Source organism: Bombus vancouverensis, chromosome 11, assembly GCF_051014615.1.
Source record: "Bombus vancouverensis nearcticus chromosome 11, iyBomVanc1_principal, whole genome shotgun sequence".
Classification (NCBI taxonomy): Eukaryota; Metazoa; Arthropoda; class Insecta; order Hymenoptera; family Apidae; genus Bombus; species Bombus vancouverensis.
The window spans coordinates 12,998,593-13,017,526 of record NC_134921.1 but is presented as its reverse complement, the minus strand read 5'-3'; the positions used below and the strand labels follow the sequence as shown (position 1 = coordinate 13,017,526).

The window sequence follows — 18,934 nt, the reverse complement described above, 5'->3', positions numbered from 1 at the left end:
TTTTCAGATTATTTTATAATACGCTCGCTTGTAGTCTTGAATCGAACGACTCAACAACTCTCGAATGGAAATATAGGAAGCTTTCTGTTACTATTGGCGAGCTTGTAATATGTATTTATCGAAGGCCAATGAACTTTCTATTTCTGGAACTATGTTTTAAATATCCATTGTGATATTATCGAAAATTCACGCTAAAGGAAGTTGTGTCTTTCGTAGCAGCTCTCGGCTATACCAAAAAGAACGATATGAATAGACGAATAGACAAAGTATGAATGAATCAGGAATATTTACACGTAGTAGTAGTCGAAAGGTATCGTGATATTCCTACGACTCCAATTTCAAACGATAATTCTATTCTTTGCTGTTATCGGTCTCGTATTGGCAGGAATATTAAATATTTAGAAACGAAGTCGCAGTTGGAGTCGTATAAGTACGTACAGCTTCTGACTGCTACTAGATGTAAATATCTGTTATTTATTCATACTTCGTCACCGTAGTAACGCACGTTCGTGTCTATCGATAGCGTACATCCCTTTTCTTTCCATAACTCATTAACAATTCTGCCAGTGACATATATTTACTTGACATCTTTTTTTATCTCGACCTATAAAATATACTTACAACACATGGTCGGGGAAAAAGTCCACTGAGGTCAAAAGCGAAGGTGATTTCGAACAGAGGCACAGTGTTTAGTTCTAATCGACGAGTCAAGAATTATTTTTATACCCACCTATGATCCCAATTTTTGCCTTTTGGTTCTAAAATAATCATAAAACCCGTTACAATCGTATCTCCTAACTTTTTTAAATTTCATCTAAGGACGTGTTCCGCTTATTTTCATCTCGTGATTAATCTTTCTCGGCGTCTGCCCTCTTTGTATAAATCCCTTTAGAGTGTTTGTTTCTCCGTTGATATATCGAATGAGTCGACGACAGAATTATATTCAAAAGATCAACTAGAAGATCTCGAGAAGACATAACGGGAAAAATATAGCGTAATCGCGTAAACCTAAGCGACAGAACCTTGGAACCTACTTGCGCTGTCATCTACGCTGAATTTTCTCAAGGATTGTATTCATAATACAGGCAGTTCAGTGTTACGCGAGTGACACCGTTATTTAAAAGTACAACTTCCATGGACGGCACTTATTCGTACGCGCCTCATAACTCACCTAATTCTTTGTGAATTTTACCTCGTTATTAATTAAAATGGCTCGTGATATTCATAAGGGAAATACTTTACATTCTTGTTCTTCGGTAAAAATACCACACCGCCAAAAATGCGGGAAACGCGAGATCACCGATCTATAAATCTGAGCAAAGATATTAAGAAATCGAACTGGCTCAAACTGAATCGAGTTAAAGGGAGAAACCGAGCGAGTTTCGAAACAGGTCGTGCACCTATTCGCCCGAAATCGAGCTGAATTTGCTCCCAAACTGGCTGACAACATGTGGGTACTGGACGCTGAAAATTCCGAGGGATTTGGTTTCAAAGTAATCGCAGGAAATTCGTGCTGGATCGGTGAACAGCTGTCGTCCGAGATTCCACGCGATTCGAGTCACTCTGCTTCGCGATCTGGTTAGAGAAGAAGCAAGCCTTTTGTTGCGACGAACGATTAAACGTTTATGATCTTTGAATGTATATGGTAAAACTCAACGCTTTGAACAACTGCTTTTCTGTGCCACTACGATAGATTCTACTTAAAATTGTACGTCTTACGGCGACTGGATAATGTAACGCTTGACTCGAGTTCTTATCTTTTGTTGATAGTTTAGATGGGTTTAAGTAAACTTCCAAGTAATAACGATTTATATAATAGTACTTGCGTATGTTTGCGTTCATCATAATTTTCTTTTACGCGAATGCAGGCGCATTTGTTAATAAACGCGCTTTAAAAAGCGAAGGAAGAATTACTTTCACGCTACGCGCTCTAATCTGACACTTACGCGAATGAAATAGCCCGTCGAATCGCAGTTTCTGAATGACGCGCGGAAATAAACGGGGCTTTTCACCGACGAATCGCGCATTACGGACTTGCCTGAGGAATCTTAATAAATCCAACTGTCATTAATTTGGCAATTCCCTTTTTCTTGCTCGATCTTGCTTAAGTAAAACCGTGCGAATCTTATAAGGATACAGCACGCGAGAAATAAGTTCTGGTATCTCGCAAAGTCGAAAAATATACCGATGACTCATGGTGAACAATGCAAGGGTTCCTTACACGCGCGCCTGGAGGCGGTACGGTGATAAGGACCATTTCTCCTAACAACATTCTCTGCTCTACCAGCTCTCTAGTAATATATCCAGCTTCTACGGCAAATATTTTCTAAAGAAACATCCCGGTGTCTTATCAACCATATGCGTACATAAACAGTCTCGTTTCGGTTCTTCTTCTTCTTTGAAATCCCAAATTTCCTATCGTTCTATCCTACGGATAATCCTATAACTCTCGTCTCTTCGACTAAATCCCACGTTAATCTCCGTAACTCTTTCGTCGAAACAATCTTTCTCAAACAATGTGACACCATCGTCCCACAAACCTCTCCTCTAAAAGCAACATACAAGGAACACGTTCAGAGGCAAACCGTAAGAAATCTGCTCCGAAAAAGTGGTCTCGCGTCCTTGACGATATATTCGAGCCATCCTCGCTAGCGACGCGTTCGATGTCGCTAGAAGAACGAATCCATTGACCTAGTTCGACGAACAGGCACGAAAAAAGAGAAACATATATACCGATAACGAGGAAAGAAACGTTAGAGACAGCGATCCGCTTTTGCAAACTGGCTAGTCAAGGTTCCTGGCGAGCATTGACGTAAAAGCTGGTGGCCAGTCGACGCTCGAACCATGCATTTTCCCAACGAACCGCTTTGTCGTTATCCGCTACGGGTCGAAGAAACGAGATCGTCGGGTTGGGCTGACGATAAGACACCGCTAGACCAAGTAAGCGGGAATTCAGTTACGCGGCTTTCGAATAAAACCTTTCGACGGGGATATCGTATGCGAGGCGTAAACTTTTTGTCCTGTTATATCGTCATGCTAGGTGGCCTGTCGCGGGTTTGTACACACACGGTGTACTCTTTGAAATTCTGCGCTACCCGATGTATACAGCGATTCGCGAAAGTATCGATACACCTTGTGGTATTTTTGTTTCAATGAGGCATATGACGGTCTACCAGAAACGGAACCGATCATTTCTTGCACGATGTTCGACTTCGTCGTATCCAAGTACCCGATAGGTAGATGGTTAATTCTTAAAACAAACGACTTACCTTCGTAAATATATTTACGACAAGGAGATGACGGTAGTTTACTATGAAATGATTCGTTCGTGGAATTGACTTTGGCAGAAATTGCGAGAAAGTTTCTCGGTCCAACGAAGCCATTAAGCGTTGCAAAATTTCAAAGGACGAATCGGTACCACTGAGAGTTAAGTGGTAACGTTGTATTTCAAAACAGAGATCGTTCGACACGGTTCGTCGTAAGTCGAAGCGGAAAGTTTAAAGAACCGCAGTTGCGCAGAGTATGAACGAGTCATTTCGAAACTGTGTGCGTATGACGATTGTCGATCTCATAAACCATAAACCGTCTAAGGAACGTCAAACGCTGTCCGTTGTTAATAAAATAATTTTTCTTCCAGTCAATTTTAATTATAACGATCGTATTCTCCGTGGAACATCCGGTAGAAGTCTCCGGTAGAATATGCGAATAGAACATAAACCACAGACAGACCTCGAAGAAGAATTATCCTCTTCTTTCTTCTGTTAGCTTCTCTCGTTCGAGGTCTCTGGCGGGTCAGCTATAGCGGGTGGTCCCTTTTCTTCGTCTCTCGTACCTTCGAAGCATCCGCGAATACCTGAGACGCGTTCGAACAATTTCTTCGCGCTACACCTGGTGGTCGTCGATGTATCCTCGAATTTATCCAAAGTACAGAAAGAAGTATCTTTTTACTAAATTGTCCGTCGTAGAGCGGAGAAAGAATTGCTAATAAATCATTGGCGATAACGTACGTGCACGTTCTATTTCCGCAAGAACGATTCGCTGGTTTGATTCTACTATAGATAGATTCTACTACAAGCGAATACGCGTAGTATAATACGAACGAATAATACGTCTACATACCGTAGAAAGCAGCGATCTAATCGAATTTTACTACTCCGATTAACCGTACGTTCGTCTAGCGAAACAAGAGCGTAACTTTCTATCGAAATTGCGCAAGACGCTTTATAATTATCAGCCGCGTTAAAGACTCTATTTAACCGTGTACGCGATCCAAACGGAAATACGTGTAACGTTGGCGATGCCGGCGTATCCGTTTAGAAAATTCCGATTCGAATCGAGTTTTTAACGTTGCGAGGCACGAGCTCGCCTCTCTCGGATCCAGAACAAAAAGCTCGATGTCTGATTCATCGCTCGTTTTGCAAACATTATGGCAAAATACACTCGCACTAGATTTCAACACTAAACTATTCAAGTTGGAAGAGAGAGAGAGAGAGAGAATCGTGAAATCAGTGACAGAACGTTGTTTCGACTTAATGGAGAAAGGAATTTTATCATTTTAGAGACGAGACAAGAAGAGATGCTCGTTCTACGAAAGCAGAATTTAGTTTATTCTTACTTTTCGTAGGAGAAAGGAGACGTCGTATCTGTTTGCACGGTAAGGTTTCTAATAAAACTGACACGTATTAATCACTCGCAATTACAGACTTCCTTTATTTGCGATTCATATTGGATATATAATAGCTCTTTATTTCTAATATTTTGTTTTCTCGTAGTGTTACAAAACTATGTAGCAAGTTGAATGGACTTGCTATTTGAATCGATAAACGTCTGTTATACAAAGCAACAGGACAATGGAAATCGTGTCTATAGAAATATATAACGGATCAGCTGCTTAATTTCCTCGTCGATCGTCGTTGAAAACTGTAGAGCGTAATTTCAGGAAGTTTTAGAATATCTTGCAACAACTATCGTTGATCGACGTTTCGGTTAAAAGTATCGCTGCTCAAATTACTTTTCCAGCAAAAGTTTTCGCTTTATACCATCTGCCATTCGGGCTTTGCGTTCTGTCATTCATCAAGATGATCTATCTACATCGAGATTGCCTCGATATTCTAAATCGATCGCTTCTTGTTTTTCGCGATGGTCGAAGGTTATACAACGTTTCGCGGATAACGCGTGTATATAAATGTCATTACAAATGTCACGTACATGTACCGAGAACCCGACGGAATTTCATTCCTTTTTCCTTTCGTAATCGAGAATTCGTGACCAGGTAACATTATTCCGTTAGTCACGTAATTATGTTCACTTTCCAAACTTTATCCTGTTTCGCAGCGAGCGGGAAAGCACTGTCGTCCGTTTCCAGGTTCTACGAATTTTATCGACTCGTTTCATACTCCAAAGATCTCGAATTCTATCCGATTAACTTCCAACGTTTTCCAAATGATCATTCGATAGCCCGATATGTCGTTTCCTCGAATGGATGTTTAAAAGAGCTGTCGCAGACGAGTTACGCGAGGTCAGCGTTAATATCGGACGAGGATTCCTAGGACGGAGGTGAAGACTCGTAAAACCGAGACTCGAAAGAGCGAACCACGGCTCTTAGAGGAACGCAATCGTGTCAGAAAATTACGAAACGCGATAGCAAATGCGTGCAAAACGTACACGCCAGCGATCCTACTTTTAAAACTGTCGCACTCGTTGAGAGTTCTCGCTTACTCGCATCTTTCAAACGTTCAACTCGCAAGGGCCGCGTTGATCTCGTCGAGCCTAACTTTAGTCGCAAGCAACGACTTGGCGCTTATTTTCCGCTGCTTTTCCTCCTCGATAATTTACCCAAGTCGCGACGTAATTCATTCAGAGACGGCTTCGACTAATCGGGACGTAGAATCCTTTGCGCTTAATTGAATAACGAAGTCGATGACCCCTGAAAGCGACACTTTGCCAACTATGACGAACAATTTTGAAATTGCCAATTTGTATTAACGTCGCACGATTCCAGGCATTGATACCTGTCTTATTAAAAATTGCTCGAAATTAGGGCCATTGTCGAACCTCGGACAAGGGCTCCGCGATTAATCAAAGTCACCGCCGTGTTTGTCTTCTATGAGCGATATCTCGATTTAAATTCAGATGGTATTTGCCAATAGCATAACGAATTAGAGATAAGGGACAACCTTGATTACAAGATGAAGCAACTTATGCAAATGAGTAAGTTCTTGTTCAGGCATTAGTGTATTGCGTTACCGTATTGCATTACGCACATTAAGTACCAGGGGCTAGCGCGTTCCTAGATTTTCAATCCCCTTCCCATTTGCGAAACCGTCGTTTTTTTCTTTTTTTTTTTTATTTTTTATTTTATTTTCTGCCTTCTGAATGGTAATCCGACGCTCCGTCGTGCTGTAACGCGACTCCTATTGAACATCTGGATAAATACCTTATTTACGATCACTTCCTACGATAATATAACGTAATAGGTTAGAAAACGTATAGCGGAACGTAATACGAGGTCAGCGAAGATTTGAAAGAACTGTGGGAAAAATTAAACTTTACGATCGTCCCTCGAGATGTTGAATATTAATGTCAAGTACGAACGTTCTGGTGAAATTCGCGTTGGCACAGCTCCGAAACCTTGTCCTTTGAAACGCTTTTCGCTATCGTTATTTATAGTTTACGAGGAAATAACTTTCTCGAGTATCCGTCACGCGAGGAATTTTTATCGGGACGCGGGCTTTCATCGTGGCTGAACGTTTAACCTTCAGGTGCATGGGGTCTCGTTTTCTCCGTTCGTTTACCGCTTCGCTATGCGAACAGACTTTGAAGCAGAAAATCCTCGTAACGACACCACCGTGTTAATCTATTCAGAGAAAATAAGTAAATCGCGATAACACAGCTCGAGGAGCGTTCGCTCGCACGTGTAATCTTAAACGACACATATTTTTAAATGTACGCGGAAATATGAAAAAATAAAAACGATTGATCGAAGCTACGAGGTCGTCGTCGCAAATAGCTTGACGCGTTCACCGCGACAGATTCTTTTAAAGACTTTTCTATTTCACGATACGGGACTCTGCCATGCCATACTCGTCTCGGCGTATGTTTTGTATCGCGCTTTCACGTTTGAAAATTTTGTCAAATACGTTACAACGTATTACAATTGTTTTAATCCAATTGATACGTACGATATAAAGTATCTTTAGCGGCACGAGACAAATAACAGCCGTACAACCAACAAGTCGTTACATTTTTGCCTCTAAGGAGCAAACGAGTCTCGTAGAATTTCTCGCTATTATTACGTGTTACGTAACTTTGTCTTGCAAATACTTAATTAGCGTTTATTTCGTTGAGAAATGTGGAAAGATGACGGCGATATAAAAAAAAGAGGCGGCAGCCCAAAGGAAGGTTCGTTACGGGGCCTGTATGTCCCGTACCACGGTGAACGCGTTAACATCGCCGCATAGGATCGTAGGAAACTTCGAATCTCCGTTCGTACGAGTACGTTTGCCAATTTGAAGGTTCGAGCTCTGTTCTCCGGTAGAGTAACCGAAGTGAAACTTTCGAGCGGCAGTCGCGATCGTTCGATGCGAACTGAGCCAAACTGATAGATCGGCAAAGTCCAGAGAAGAGTCGAAGAATGGCCAGTTATCCCGGGGAATCGCATCGGTTGGAAACCGGTTCGCAACGTAAGTCTCTTTGTACCGGCGGGTTCTTGACAGGATACGTTATATGCACGCGAGGAAGTGAAAGCAACGTTCACGGGACAATACGGCCGTGGACTATCCCCTTCTCTCAACCCTCTCTTTGACAAAATATCCACGTATTACCGAATTACAGTATAGATCCTAACGAATCATGAACGTGCTATAGAAGACGCGCCAGAAATAGAAAAGAGGAAGACGCGTGAAACCTGGAGCGAGCCGAATGCGTATCCTTTTCTCTCTCGTTCGTTCGGCATCTTCGTCTAAAAGGCCGAACATCGCGCCTTCGTTGCTAAAGTGAATCACCTTCGACGGTTTAAATTATGCCGGCGCAACAGTAAATCAAGCATTTCGCGAAAGACGAGACAACGCGAAGAGATGCATGCACTGGAAGAAGCGGCTGGTGGCCTCGTTTAATCGAGAAGAGCACGCCTCCACGACAGATATACGATATACCGAGTGGCGGAACGAGTTACGCGTTAAGAAACACGCTCCAAGCTGTTGTCGAGCTTCGCAAAAACCAAGCTTTCACGTGTCTACCTGACTTTTATGCGACGGATGATCGGAGAAAACGGAGATACCGGCCAATCGCTCTGTTAAGGCATAGAAACTTCGAGCTCGGCGATCTGAAAAGTTCGTTTAATATTAAGAAATCTTTCTGATTGTTCGTGTAAAGGTGAATCGTTGTAACGAGTTGATTCGATGATACGCAGCTGCTTCTTCCTTTCTTTCTTTCCTTCTTCGTAAAGGTTTCGATAGAAGCGATATCCTTAGGATACCAGTTTCGCTTCTTTCGACCATTGCCATTTTAGATCGCACGGAAATCAAACTGATTATAAAGTCAAACGCTCGCTTATGGATTCCGCTATTAGATCGATGAAATTTTTAGAAAACGTAATCGATCGGTTTCGCTGCCGAGTGGCTCGCCTAACGAGGAAAAACGATTACTACGAATAGAAAATATAGAAAGTAACAGAGGAAACGAATTAGACGTTTCCCAGCACCTAAAGAAGGCCAAATGTCATTTATCACGGAAGAGTTCACGTTCATAGATCTCTCTCGTCTTTTTCTTCGCGTAGCCATCGGTAATATTTCAACTTGAAGCGTACATCGTGCCAACCGATTATTACCAACTCGTGACGAATATTTATAGCGGCAACGGTCAGCTACGATTGGCTAATCGTTTTCATTTAACAATTACTCTCCCTTCCTCGATCTATTTCTGCGCCGGCTCGCGCTTTTCCTAGAAAAGAAACGCGGATCTAACGAATCCAGATGAAGTCGATCCGTTTACAGAGAGGGTATTGTCGCGAACGAGTACGCGTTTCTCGGAATTCCGATGCAAACCACCGTAGCGTTGGTTCGATCAATTTGCAGATTTCCACCGATCCACGCTATATCGATTCGATGGAACGCCGAAAGGATCGACTTTAGGATTTACGTCGATCAAACGTTCTTCGTTCCTCCCAGCGAATAGTACGAGTTCTTAAACCCCATTTTTCGCAACGTTTTCTTCTCATTACGTTAACGCGAAGAAAATAATCGCAGCTTCGTCGTACGCGATGCGATAGCGACGCCTAAAATCACCGATTGCACGTCGAGTATCGGTAACAAAAATTTTGAAGTCGACGGTATCTTGCTAATACCTTGAAAAATTACTAAACCGCATAAGGGAACTTCCGCCGGGTAGATAGCAGTTTCCTCCGCTTTACGTTCTCCGAGTGGAGCGAAGAAAGAAACGACGAATTGCGGAATAGCGCTCCGAAGAATTGTTTACGGTCGGTAATAGCGGCACAAACAGTCTAATCGGAGAAGCAAGAACGTGGGCGAAATCGAGTATACAATGCACACGTTAACGGTAAGCGAACAGAAAACTGCACAGGTACCGGATGCTTTTATGAATAGGCCCATTGTGCGCTAAGGGATTGGGTCTGAGATAACTGCGTACGTTCGTTACATCCGGTCCACACTCGCGTCCACGCGCTGAAAAATGTTGATTACTATAGCAGAGAGGGCAATCTTTACACACTGCCGCGTGACGCAATTTGCTCCATTCGGACAACCGCAAAATTACCAGTTTTACAAGATGTTTCTTATTTTTCGTCGCGCTTAAGATTTCTTGCGGGGTTTTTGGTCGTGCGAGATTTTTTAGCGAGGCACGCGGTTTAATGCCGCGCATTTATCACGAAACATTGCTAAAGAAGCTCGGTATAACATTATCTAAAAAGTAATTATTAACGACATTGGATATTTGAAAACTTTGTTAAACAGTGTAATTTAAGGCCCCGACTGTTCCCCTAATTTATCAGTTAGAACCGCTTCTTCGATGATAGCGGCGCGGTTTATCATCGAATAAAAGTACGATCGATGAAAGGAATTTCGAAAAGTCCGATTCTGTCGATACGATTGTATCTTTGATGTTTCCACGTATGATAGAAGAATATGATTTGTATGCGCTATATAGCATAAGCTTGACGAGTCGTCTAATGTGTTTTTGATTATCTGCTGCGAAGATTTCAACAGCATGCGTCCGCTGGATTGCAGGATTTTCGAGATAGCGTAATTACATCTATCGAGTTACTTCGGATTGAAATATTAGACGTTCCAAGTTAAAACGCTAAATATGTACAGAAATGAAATACGAATTTCAATTACGACGAATACGAGGAATTAAGATTTCATAAAAAGTACATCTGCGTGATCCGCAGCTTATCCTGCCAGGTTCCATCGTGCGTAACAAACCACGCAGGTATTGCTCGAATTTTGTAATAATCGATTTTTGCGCCAACAACTACGTCATCTGGTTCTACCGACTGATGCACAATATTCTCCTTAACGTGCATGATACGGTCGATCGTTCGTTAGCGTGAACCGCGACTAGTGGAAAACTTCGTCGAAACGCGATCGCCTGCGCTGGTTAGTCGAAATTTATCTCTCGGCCGCGTTAGGAAAAAGCAACGAGAAATCTTCGTTTGATGTTTAATTTGATAAAAAAAAAAAATTGTGTTCTCAGGAAAAATCACATCCTGCTCGATGATACTGTACGTTGTGTGGCACGAAAATAATGTCCGGACGATGTTTGACAGATCCAGCAAATACTAATTGTTCGACCTTGTTTGCAGAGGGTAAAGTGGAAGTGTCTCGCGATGGCAAATACTTGAGCACTCTGGCACCGGGCAAGGTGCTCGGTGAGCTGGCAATTCTTTACAATTGTAAGAGGACAGCGACGATAACAGCGGCTACAGATTGCCAGCTATGGGCCATCGATCGGCAATGCTTCCAAACGATTATGATGAGAACCGGCCTCTCGCGGCAGGCCGAATACACGGATTTCTTAAAGAGGTAAAAATCATTTCCACGCGATAACTGTATCAGAGCGGAAGAGCGAAGACACGCTTAACGAACGACGTGATTTTGTTTGTTTCAGCGTTCCTATCTTCAAGAATTTGCCCGAGGAGACTTTAATCAAAATTTCAGACGTATTGGAAGAGGTAAGCTTTGGTATCTTCTCGATGATACTCTTCTCGTTTCTCGTTTATTCCATATCGTGTACGTACTTCTACAGACCTTTTACAACAATGGGGATTACATAATCAGGCAAGGAGCAAGAGGAGACACGTTTTTCATAATAAGCAAAGGGCAAGTTCGCGTGACGATAAAGCAGCCCGATACTCCGGAAGAAAAGTACATCAGGACGTTAAGCAAGGGCGATTTCTTCGGCGAGAAGGCGCTTCAAGGGTAATTGTTTCAAATTTCATTAGATTATTATAAAATAGGGGAATTCAATCGGTATAAGGGAACAATTTTGGATATTAAAACGGTAAACAACGACGAAAGAGAAAAATTTAACTTCTAATTTGTATTCTTTGCTTGCCAAATATAGGACGTTACCACAGTATGTACGTAGTCGATATACTATATGCCGCACTTTCGTCCCGTCATAATCCCACGGTATCGTCCTAAATATTAAAGTGCACGAAACGTTTCCACAGAGACGACCTGAGAACGGCCAACATAATCGCTGACGATCCGGAAGGAGTGAGTTGCTTGGTGATAGACCGTGAAACGTTCAATCAGCTAATCTCGTCTCTGGATGAAATTCGTACGCGGTATAAAGACGAGCTCGTGGAACGTAGAAGGTGAGCCTTTATGAACTTACAGTTCGCAATCCGATCGTACGCCGGTAAAACGTGGCTTTATTACTAATAACCGCGTTAACTCTCATGAACGTTAATTATACACGACCATAATCATGATCGTGAATCGTCTGTTAAATCCCTGGTCTATGTGTATCTGTATGTTATGTTTCACGCCTACTACCTAGGATGGGAGAATAGAGCGTGCTATCTCGGAGTAAGTTTCGCGTTACGGTACAACCATGTGTGTGCTAATGATTCGACAATTAAGCTAACGTTTCGCTTTTTTCTTCGAGACGTGCCAGCAATTTGCATTAATGCCGCGTCGCTTAGAATGGAGGCTCGCATAACACGGAAAAAATGAAAAAGATTAGAAACTAACTAGTTGTTAATAAACCCTATTAATGCGGTATTAATGTAATTTAAGAGCATAGCATCTCGATATAGTTACTCTTAAAAATACTCGGATTACGTTAGATCGCTATTAGGTAATGTTTCAGGCTAGAAAGACATTTTCGCTTGTTCTTTTATTACTCGTTGGCAATTATTTCAATTTCTGACAAGAGTGTACCTGCGAAAAGTTAGTGTAATTAGCGATCGTGCAAATATAGAACGAACGAATCCATCATCCGAATAACGCTTTGATACAGGTTGAACGAGGAATTCAGAGATTTAAGGCTACAAGATCTTCGACCACTGGCTACTCTAGGTGTAGGCGGTTTCGGAAGAGTCGAGTTGGTTCAAATAGTCGGGGACAGCAGTAGATCCTTCGCTCTAAAACAGATGAAGAAAGCCCAGATCGTTGAAACACGACAACAGCAACACATTATGTCGGAGAAAAGAATTATGGGTGAAGCTGATTGCGATTTTGTCGTGAAGCTGTTCAAAACGTTCAAAGACAGGAAATATCTTTATATGCTGATGGAAGCTTGCCTTGGTGGCGAACTCTGGACTGTTCTAAGGGATAAAGGTCATTTTGACGACGGCACGACACGATTTTACACCGCTTGTGTCGTCGAAGCTTTCGATTATCTTCACTCTAGGAACATTATATACAGAGATCTCAAACCGGAGAATCTTTTGCTTGATAGTCAAGGGTAAGATGATTTTTAACGTAGATCTAACGTACGGGATGAGGTAAAGAAAATTTCCTCCGACACGTATCACTGTACATAGATGTGATACAGCAACGTAACATCGACGACATTCTTAAACGCTAGTCATATTTTTTAGATACGTAAAACTGGTTGACTTTGGTTTTGCCAAGCGTTTGGATCACGGGAGAAAAACGTGGACTTTCTGTGGTACACCCGAGTATGTTGCACCGGAAGTTATTTTAAACAAGGGACACGATATCAGTGCCGATTACTGGTCCCTTGGTGTACTGATGTTCGAACTTCTCACGGGTACACCGCCATTCACTGGTGGCGATCCAATGAAAACTTATAACATTATTTTAAAAGGAATCGACGCTATAGAATTTCCTAGATCGATCACACGAAATGCAACTGCGTTGATTAAAAAGCTGTGCAGGTAATGATTAAACTATTATCATAATATTAATTAAACTATTATCGGATAGACCGTGAAATTAATTATTTATTTTAAGGGATAATCCTGCAGAGCGTCTTGGATACCAAAAAGGTGGCATTAGCGAAATACAAAAACATAAGTAGGTGTATCAAAATTTGTATTAGTTGCGTAAAAAGAAATTAATTGCGTGAAAAAGAAAAGGGAGAGAAATTGTTTATCAACGATCCTATTTTCTTGTTTAGATGGTTCGACGGGTTTAACTGGGAAGGCCTCAGATCGAGAACTCTTGAACCTCCAATCATGCCACGAGTTCAAAGTGCCACCGATACAACGAACTTTGACGAGTATCCTCCGGATTCAGATCCTCCTCCTCCTGACGACTTATCCGGCTGGGATAATGATTTTTAATCGATATTTAATTTATTTGTTCAAAGAAATCGTTATTTCCGAAAGAGAAAAATGTTGGAAAAAGCTTCGGCTCGTGTCGCAAGAATCGCAAGATAATTGGAAGGTCGGTGGAGAACGTGACCATCAGCATCCGCATTTATTCAACGAGCTGGTACTATGTGATGTTTAGATAATTGTTTAAAATAACATCGATCGCCGAATACTATAATACAAAGAAAACGAAACTGGCCTGTGATACGATAATTAGGCCGTTGAAAATTAGCTTTTCCAAACTTTTCGAGTCTATCGAATGATCCATAGATTCGAACATAGAGAAGATTATCTTTTTACCGTACTATCTAACAAGAAATATGAATTTTCAAGACGTCGGCCAAAATATTATTGGCATGAATTAAACATGCGTCTAATTTAGGAAAATCTTTACACACACGAGCTCGCGTTCGATAAGATTAGAACTCGAACGTGGCATCGTGAGACGCGCACGAATGCGTTAAGTGCCATACCTAACAAAGGTAAGAGTCGAATACGATACGTGTGTACGAAGCGTCCACCTGAACGTGCACGATGTACAGTGAACTTAAATTGTAAGAGACATCTTGCCATCGAAATTGCAAAGTCGTGCACACAGTTTTACAGAATGAAGTATGTCGGATTCTTCTAGCGTCCGATTCATTGTTGTTTGATTTACTCTATAGTTTATTGTAATAATTCTATTTTAATTAATCATGCGAAAACGTGACTCCTGTAAATAATTGACTATAAATAAATATATATATATAATATAAAAATATATATATATATACTTAGCAATTCAATGTATATCGATTATAAATAAAGTTTTATTAATGCTAATGGTGCGTAACTGGTTATTGTTATGGTTATCGTATGTTTGTCTTAGACTCCTTTCAAACAAATTTTGTATTTTATTCAATTATATTTTTATATTTGTAATGTTTTTGAAATTTAATTGCACAAAATTCCTTATTTCTACTAATAATCGTATCCCATACGCCTGCCCATCGACAATCATCTATTATTAACTTTATACATGTACAAAAGGGAGATGGAAACGCGAAAGTAAAATCAAGATAACGTATGCGTCACGTTTCGCGCTCCATACGGGCTGTAGCGTGAAACAGGAAAAGGAATACGTCATAACTCGCGAATAGCGCGAGCCATAACTCTCGGCAAGTGGAATTAGTAACAGAAAGCTTAAGGGAAATAAAAAATACGTACGAATACTTTAATATCGCAACAAATCCACAAACAAACGCACAACAATATTATCGAACGAAATTAAAACCTGCCCTAAGAATATCGAAATCGAAACAAGGAACAATGAGACGTCCGCTGAGATGCATCGCCTTGCGCGCGCTCTACCCATCACAATACCCAGTACGATAAGCAGGCAACTGTAGCGCGCCAAAGAATCAAGTATCGGCATCAGCAAAGGTAACTACGTGTCAAGGGGAGTACGACTTATCATCAGCAGAAACTAGCAGTGCAAGAGGAATGCAGCAGCAAGGGCTTCTAAAGAAGAAACCTAATACCTTCGGAAGGACGTCAGCAGAAACGAAGACTGCAGCATCCGCAGAAATAATTACGTGCCAAACTCCGCGTTACCATGGAATAAACCGTCACGTGATAATTATACCATGATAGTTTTAGTATAAATAAGCGTAGCCACTTAGAGCAGAGTTTAGTTGAGTGAAAAATTAGTCGAGAGTCAATATCAAGTTGAGCGACGAGTTTAATTAAATTTAAGAGTTTAAGAGTTGAGTTGAGTTTCTCAGAAAACTATTTAAGAGTGTAGTATCGTGGGCAAAAGGCCTAAGAGATATCGGGTGAAACATAAACCCGTCCGTCAATGTGTCGTCGGTTTCGTGGAAAAGGCCTACATAACCCTGGCTACGAGCGGTTGTGGAACACGTGCGTGGTGGGGCTAAGACAAAGGACAAAGGGATATTAAGGGAGAAAGATGAATTAACAGGCAGTGTCAGTGGAGAAGCCGCAGAGTGTTAGTTGAGAAATCAGAGAGTGCAAAATGCGTTGTCGAGAGAATGTGAGAGAGAGCGTTGGATCCGTGGTGACGAGAGTTGCAAATTAACTATCTAGTTGTCTTAATTATGACACGTTGTTGTATTTAGTTTACGTTAAACAACCATCGTTTCCTGTTTAATCAACGTCTGTACAATCCATTTATTGTAAATAAAGTAATTGTAGCATAAGATCCTAAAAAAGTGAACATCAAGAAGTAAACCTGAACAGCCAGTCGTTCATTGTTCGTTAGTCGTTAATCAGGAGTTAAAAGCGTACAGTACGCGAGTTGAAATCAGTCAGTCTTCAAACAGTTATACTTAAACAGTTTAATCAATATATTACTTAGTGCGATATTTTCGATTCAATCCAAATAAAGTGCAATCGGTAGTATATATAAACAAGGTAAGAATTGTATACATTGCAACACTCTCTTCTCTAAAATTTCGGACTTGTAATACATTGAACATTTGAATAAAGTAGGCGTTGACTATTAGTATCAACAAACAAGAATTATTATTGTATATTTAATTGGGCCTTCTTTAAGAATATTAAATATTAAAAAGCGACCATTTCCTGTGCTAACTTGTTATCTCGTCGCGACTAAATGATTCGCGCGGATTACGGTGCCTTCAATAATCGAAGACGCCTACGGGTTTTTCGGGTCTTTGGGCAAGATTTGCGAAGCCACATTGGTTGTCATAGAGAGTATTATTGTTACAAACAATCTTTGTTCATGCCAAAAGCACGAAGGAATTACAGAAACGAAGACCATAATACTGAGAAACGTGCAAAACATCGGTTTAAACGTTTGTTAGCTGCCGAAATTAAAAGAGAAGATGAGTGAAGCCGAAAGAATTAGGATTAATCATAGAGCAAATAGAAATTAGTTTTTAACTTTTTTTAAGTAACAGTATGATCAAAGGAAGCAATTACAAAAAATTTCTAAAATGTCTTACGGTGTATTTTAAAGTAATATATTTCATGTCTCAAATTTTCGTGTAACAATATCTACTGCAACAAATAAATTACAATTTTTCCTTAAATTTTTCTTTTGAAATTTATATTCTCTATTTGCTACTATTAGTGCTTCAAATTAGGCTACGTTAGATGTATTGAATAATGTTTTATCTTCATCTATTGTTGAGTATTCTCAATTTCAAATCATTTGAAATAAACGCCGCATAGTGTTAATTTTAAGAATGAATGGTCGCAACCACGGTCATATAAACGATCTAGATCATGATCATATAAATAAGTCTCGACTATGATGTAAAAGACTTGGGAATTGCCATTAAATTAGCCTCTAAAATAGCTTATCAGTTCGGGTATACGAATGACGCCAGCAGATAAATTTTGTCCTCAGGCCTTACTGTGAGGTCAGCAAATCTACACTGGCTAATAAAATGACCTACAAAACTTGACCTCCTATCAAATTATCGATCTCGACCTCGGCCATAGAGGTATCAAGATAGAGTACGTGAGCGAACTAAAAAAGCGCTATAGAAATAGAAAGAGAACGTTGCATATAGACCTCTTGTGTTCTTGTTTAATAACGCATGCACATTTGCATAATAAATATAAATACGTAAGTATAACGGTCGACTAAGGACAGGATAGACGTGACATTAAATGGAACTTTGTGTCTCATGTTATAAAATATCTGTCAAAAAATCAGAATGTCTTACGCCATCTACGATATTCTGCTGCGAACATAGGAATTATTACAAACAACTCCTTAGTGATTTTATCGCCGATGGGACGTGATATTTGTAACATCAGTTTACCGACGCTGTTTTACCGATAGAATCTTTAAGAATTTTTGCCTCTATCGCCCCTCCGTATTTCACACCGGAGGTGTCGCGATCGCGAGCTTGCCATCAACCATGATATCACCAGCCACTAAAAAGTAAGTTGCACCTCCACGTAGGTCAGACGGTTGTATAATTGGTAGTCGGGCCTTTATTTTTTATTACGAAATTTCTCGTGCGTTACTATTTCCATTGACATTAAGCAAGTAGAAACAAGTCGAAGTTATAGATTGCAAAATTCGCACCTTTTTGCATTAAAAAGATTGTTGTTTAAGAATTTTAGACTTTTAGTTCCTTTAATAGTTCCAAAATAAAAAATAGTTTCACTTAATAGTTTCTAAAATGAGTTGTTAATAATAATAAAGTTGTTTATGCAATCGGGACGTGTTAAAATCGGAAAATGTTAAGAATGTAATAGGTTCTGCACGAAATTACCATTCTAATCAGATGCCGAAGTATAGGATTCTATACACTTCCTTCACAAGCTGGCATATTCTATATCATCCTCTTTGAGAATTTCCTCTCTGATCATACTTATAGTTTCATAGGAAAATTCTGTTTTAATTGAACCCACTACTATGCTGAATCGATAATGTCGCATGTGAGACGGAAGCGATATGGGGAGTCAGGTGACCCCCAAAACGTGGGACACAAAAAAAACATTGAATGTCAAGTGTTTCTCCTGTACTTGCTTCTGTATGTGAGTGTGAGACCTGTTTATATGAAAACAACCGTGACCGTGACCATGTGACCACATTCTAACTGCCAGAGATTTTCTCTCTGTCATTATATGTATATAAAAAGTAGCGCCACATATTGAAAAACATGCGACAAGTACGTACTGTTTTACACTAGTTTTCAAAGCATTTTCATACGTGGATTCTTCTTATATACTCATATTGTTTAGTAAAGGTAAAATTTTTATCTATCTATCTATCCATTTTATATCTTGTTTTCTTTTCCTTTATCATTCTTTCATGCATCTTAATAACACGTTGAAAAAGAATAGATATATTTCAAAACTTTTCCTGTAACTTTGTCTTAAACTTTAACTTCAAATTAATATGATATGTATATGAAACATGTATGTATAATGCATTCAGCATAATTTTATTGCTTCCTATTAAAAGCTAACCTGTATTCTTTATAAATAATTATTTGAAGTAGCTTAAATGTTGTTTAATAATAAAATAAATAATAAAAAATAAAAATCGATATGGATTAAAAATTTATTTTTGTTATCGTTACATAAACAATATTCGGAATGTTAAATAAACTTATTTTTTAAACAATTTTTGTTCTCACTACACGT

At 40.0% G+C, this 18,934-nt stretch overlaps 1 protein-coding gene across 3 annotated transcripts in view; it reads left to right on the top strand.

Moving 5' to 3' along the window:
• for (cGMP-dependent protein kinase for) overlaps window positions 1-14,626 on the top strand; it is a 54,677-nt gene extending 40,051 nt beyond the window's left edge. For all 3 annotated transcript variants that reach the window (XM_033330062.2, XM_033330064.2, XM_033330065.2), the window contains 8 exons: window positions 10,820-11,039; window positions 11,125-11,188; window positions 11,263-11,435; window positions 11,690-11,836; window positions 12,484-12,930; window positions 13,067-13,366; window positions 13,443-13,505; window positions 13,609-14,626. In XM_033330062.2, coding sequence (XP_033185953.1) covers window positions 10,820-11,039; window positions 11,125-11,188; window positions 11,263-11,435; window positions 11,690-11,836; window positions 12,484-12,930; window positions 13,067-13,366; window positions 13,443-13,505; window positions 13,609-13,774 — 1,580 coding nt within the window. In that variant the 3' untranslated portion in view covers window positions 13,775-14,626. The remainder of the gene's footprint in view (window positions 1-10,819; window positions 11,040-11,124; window positions 11,189-11,262; window positions 11,436-11,689; window positions 11,837-12,483; window positions 12,931-13,066; window positions 13,367-13,442; window positions 13,506-13,608) is intronic.
• The last annotated feature ends 4,308 nt before the right edge of the window (window positions 14,627-18,934 follow it).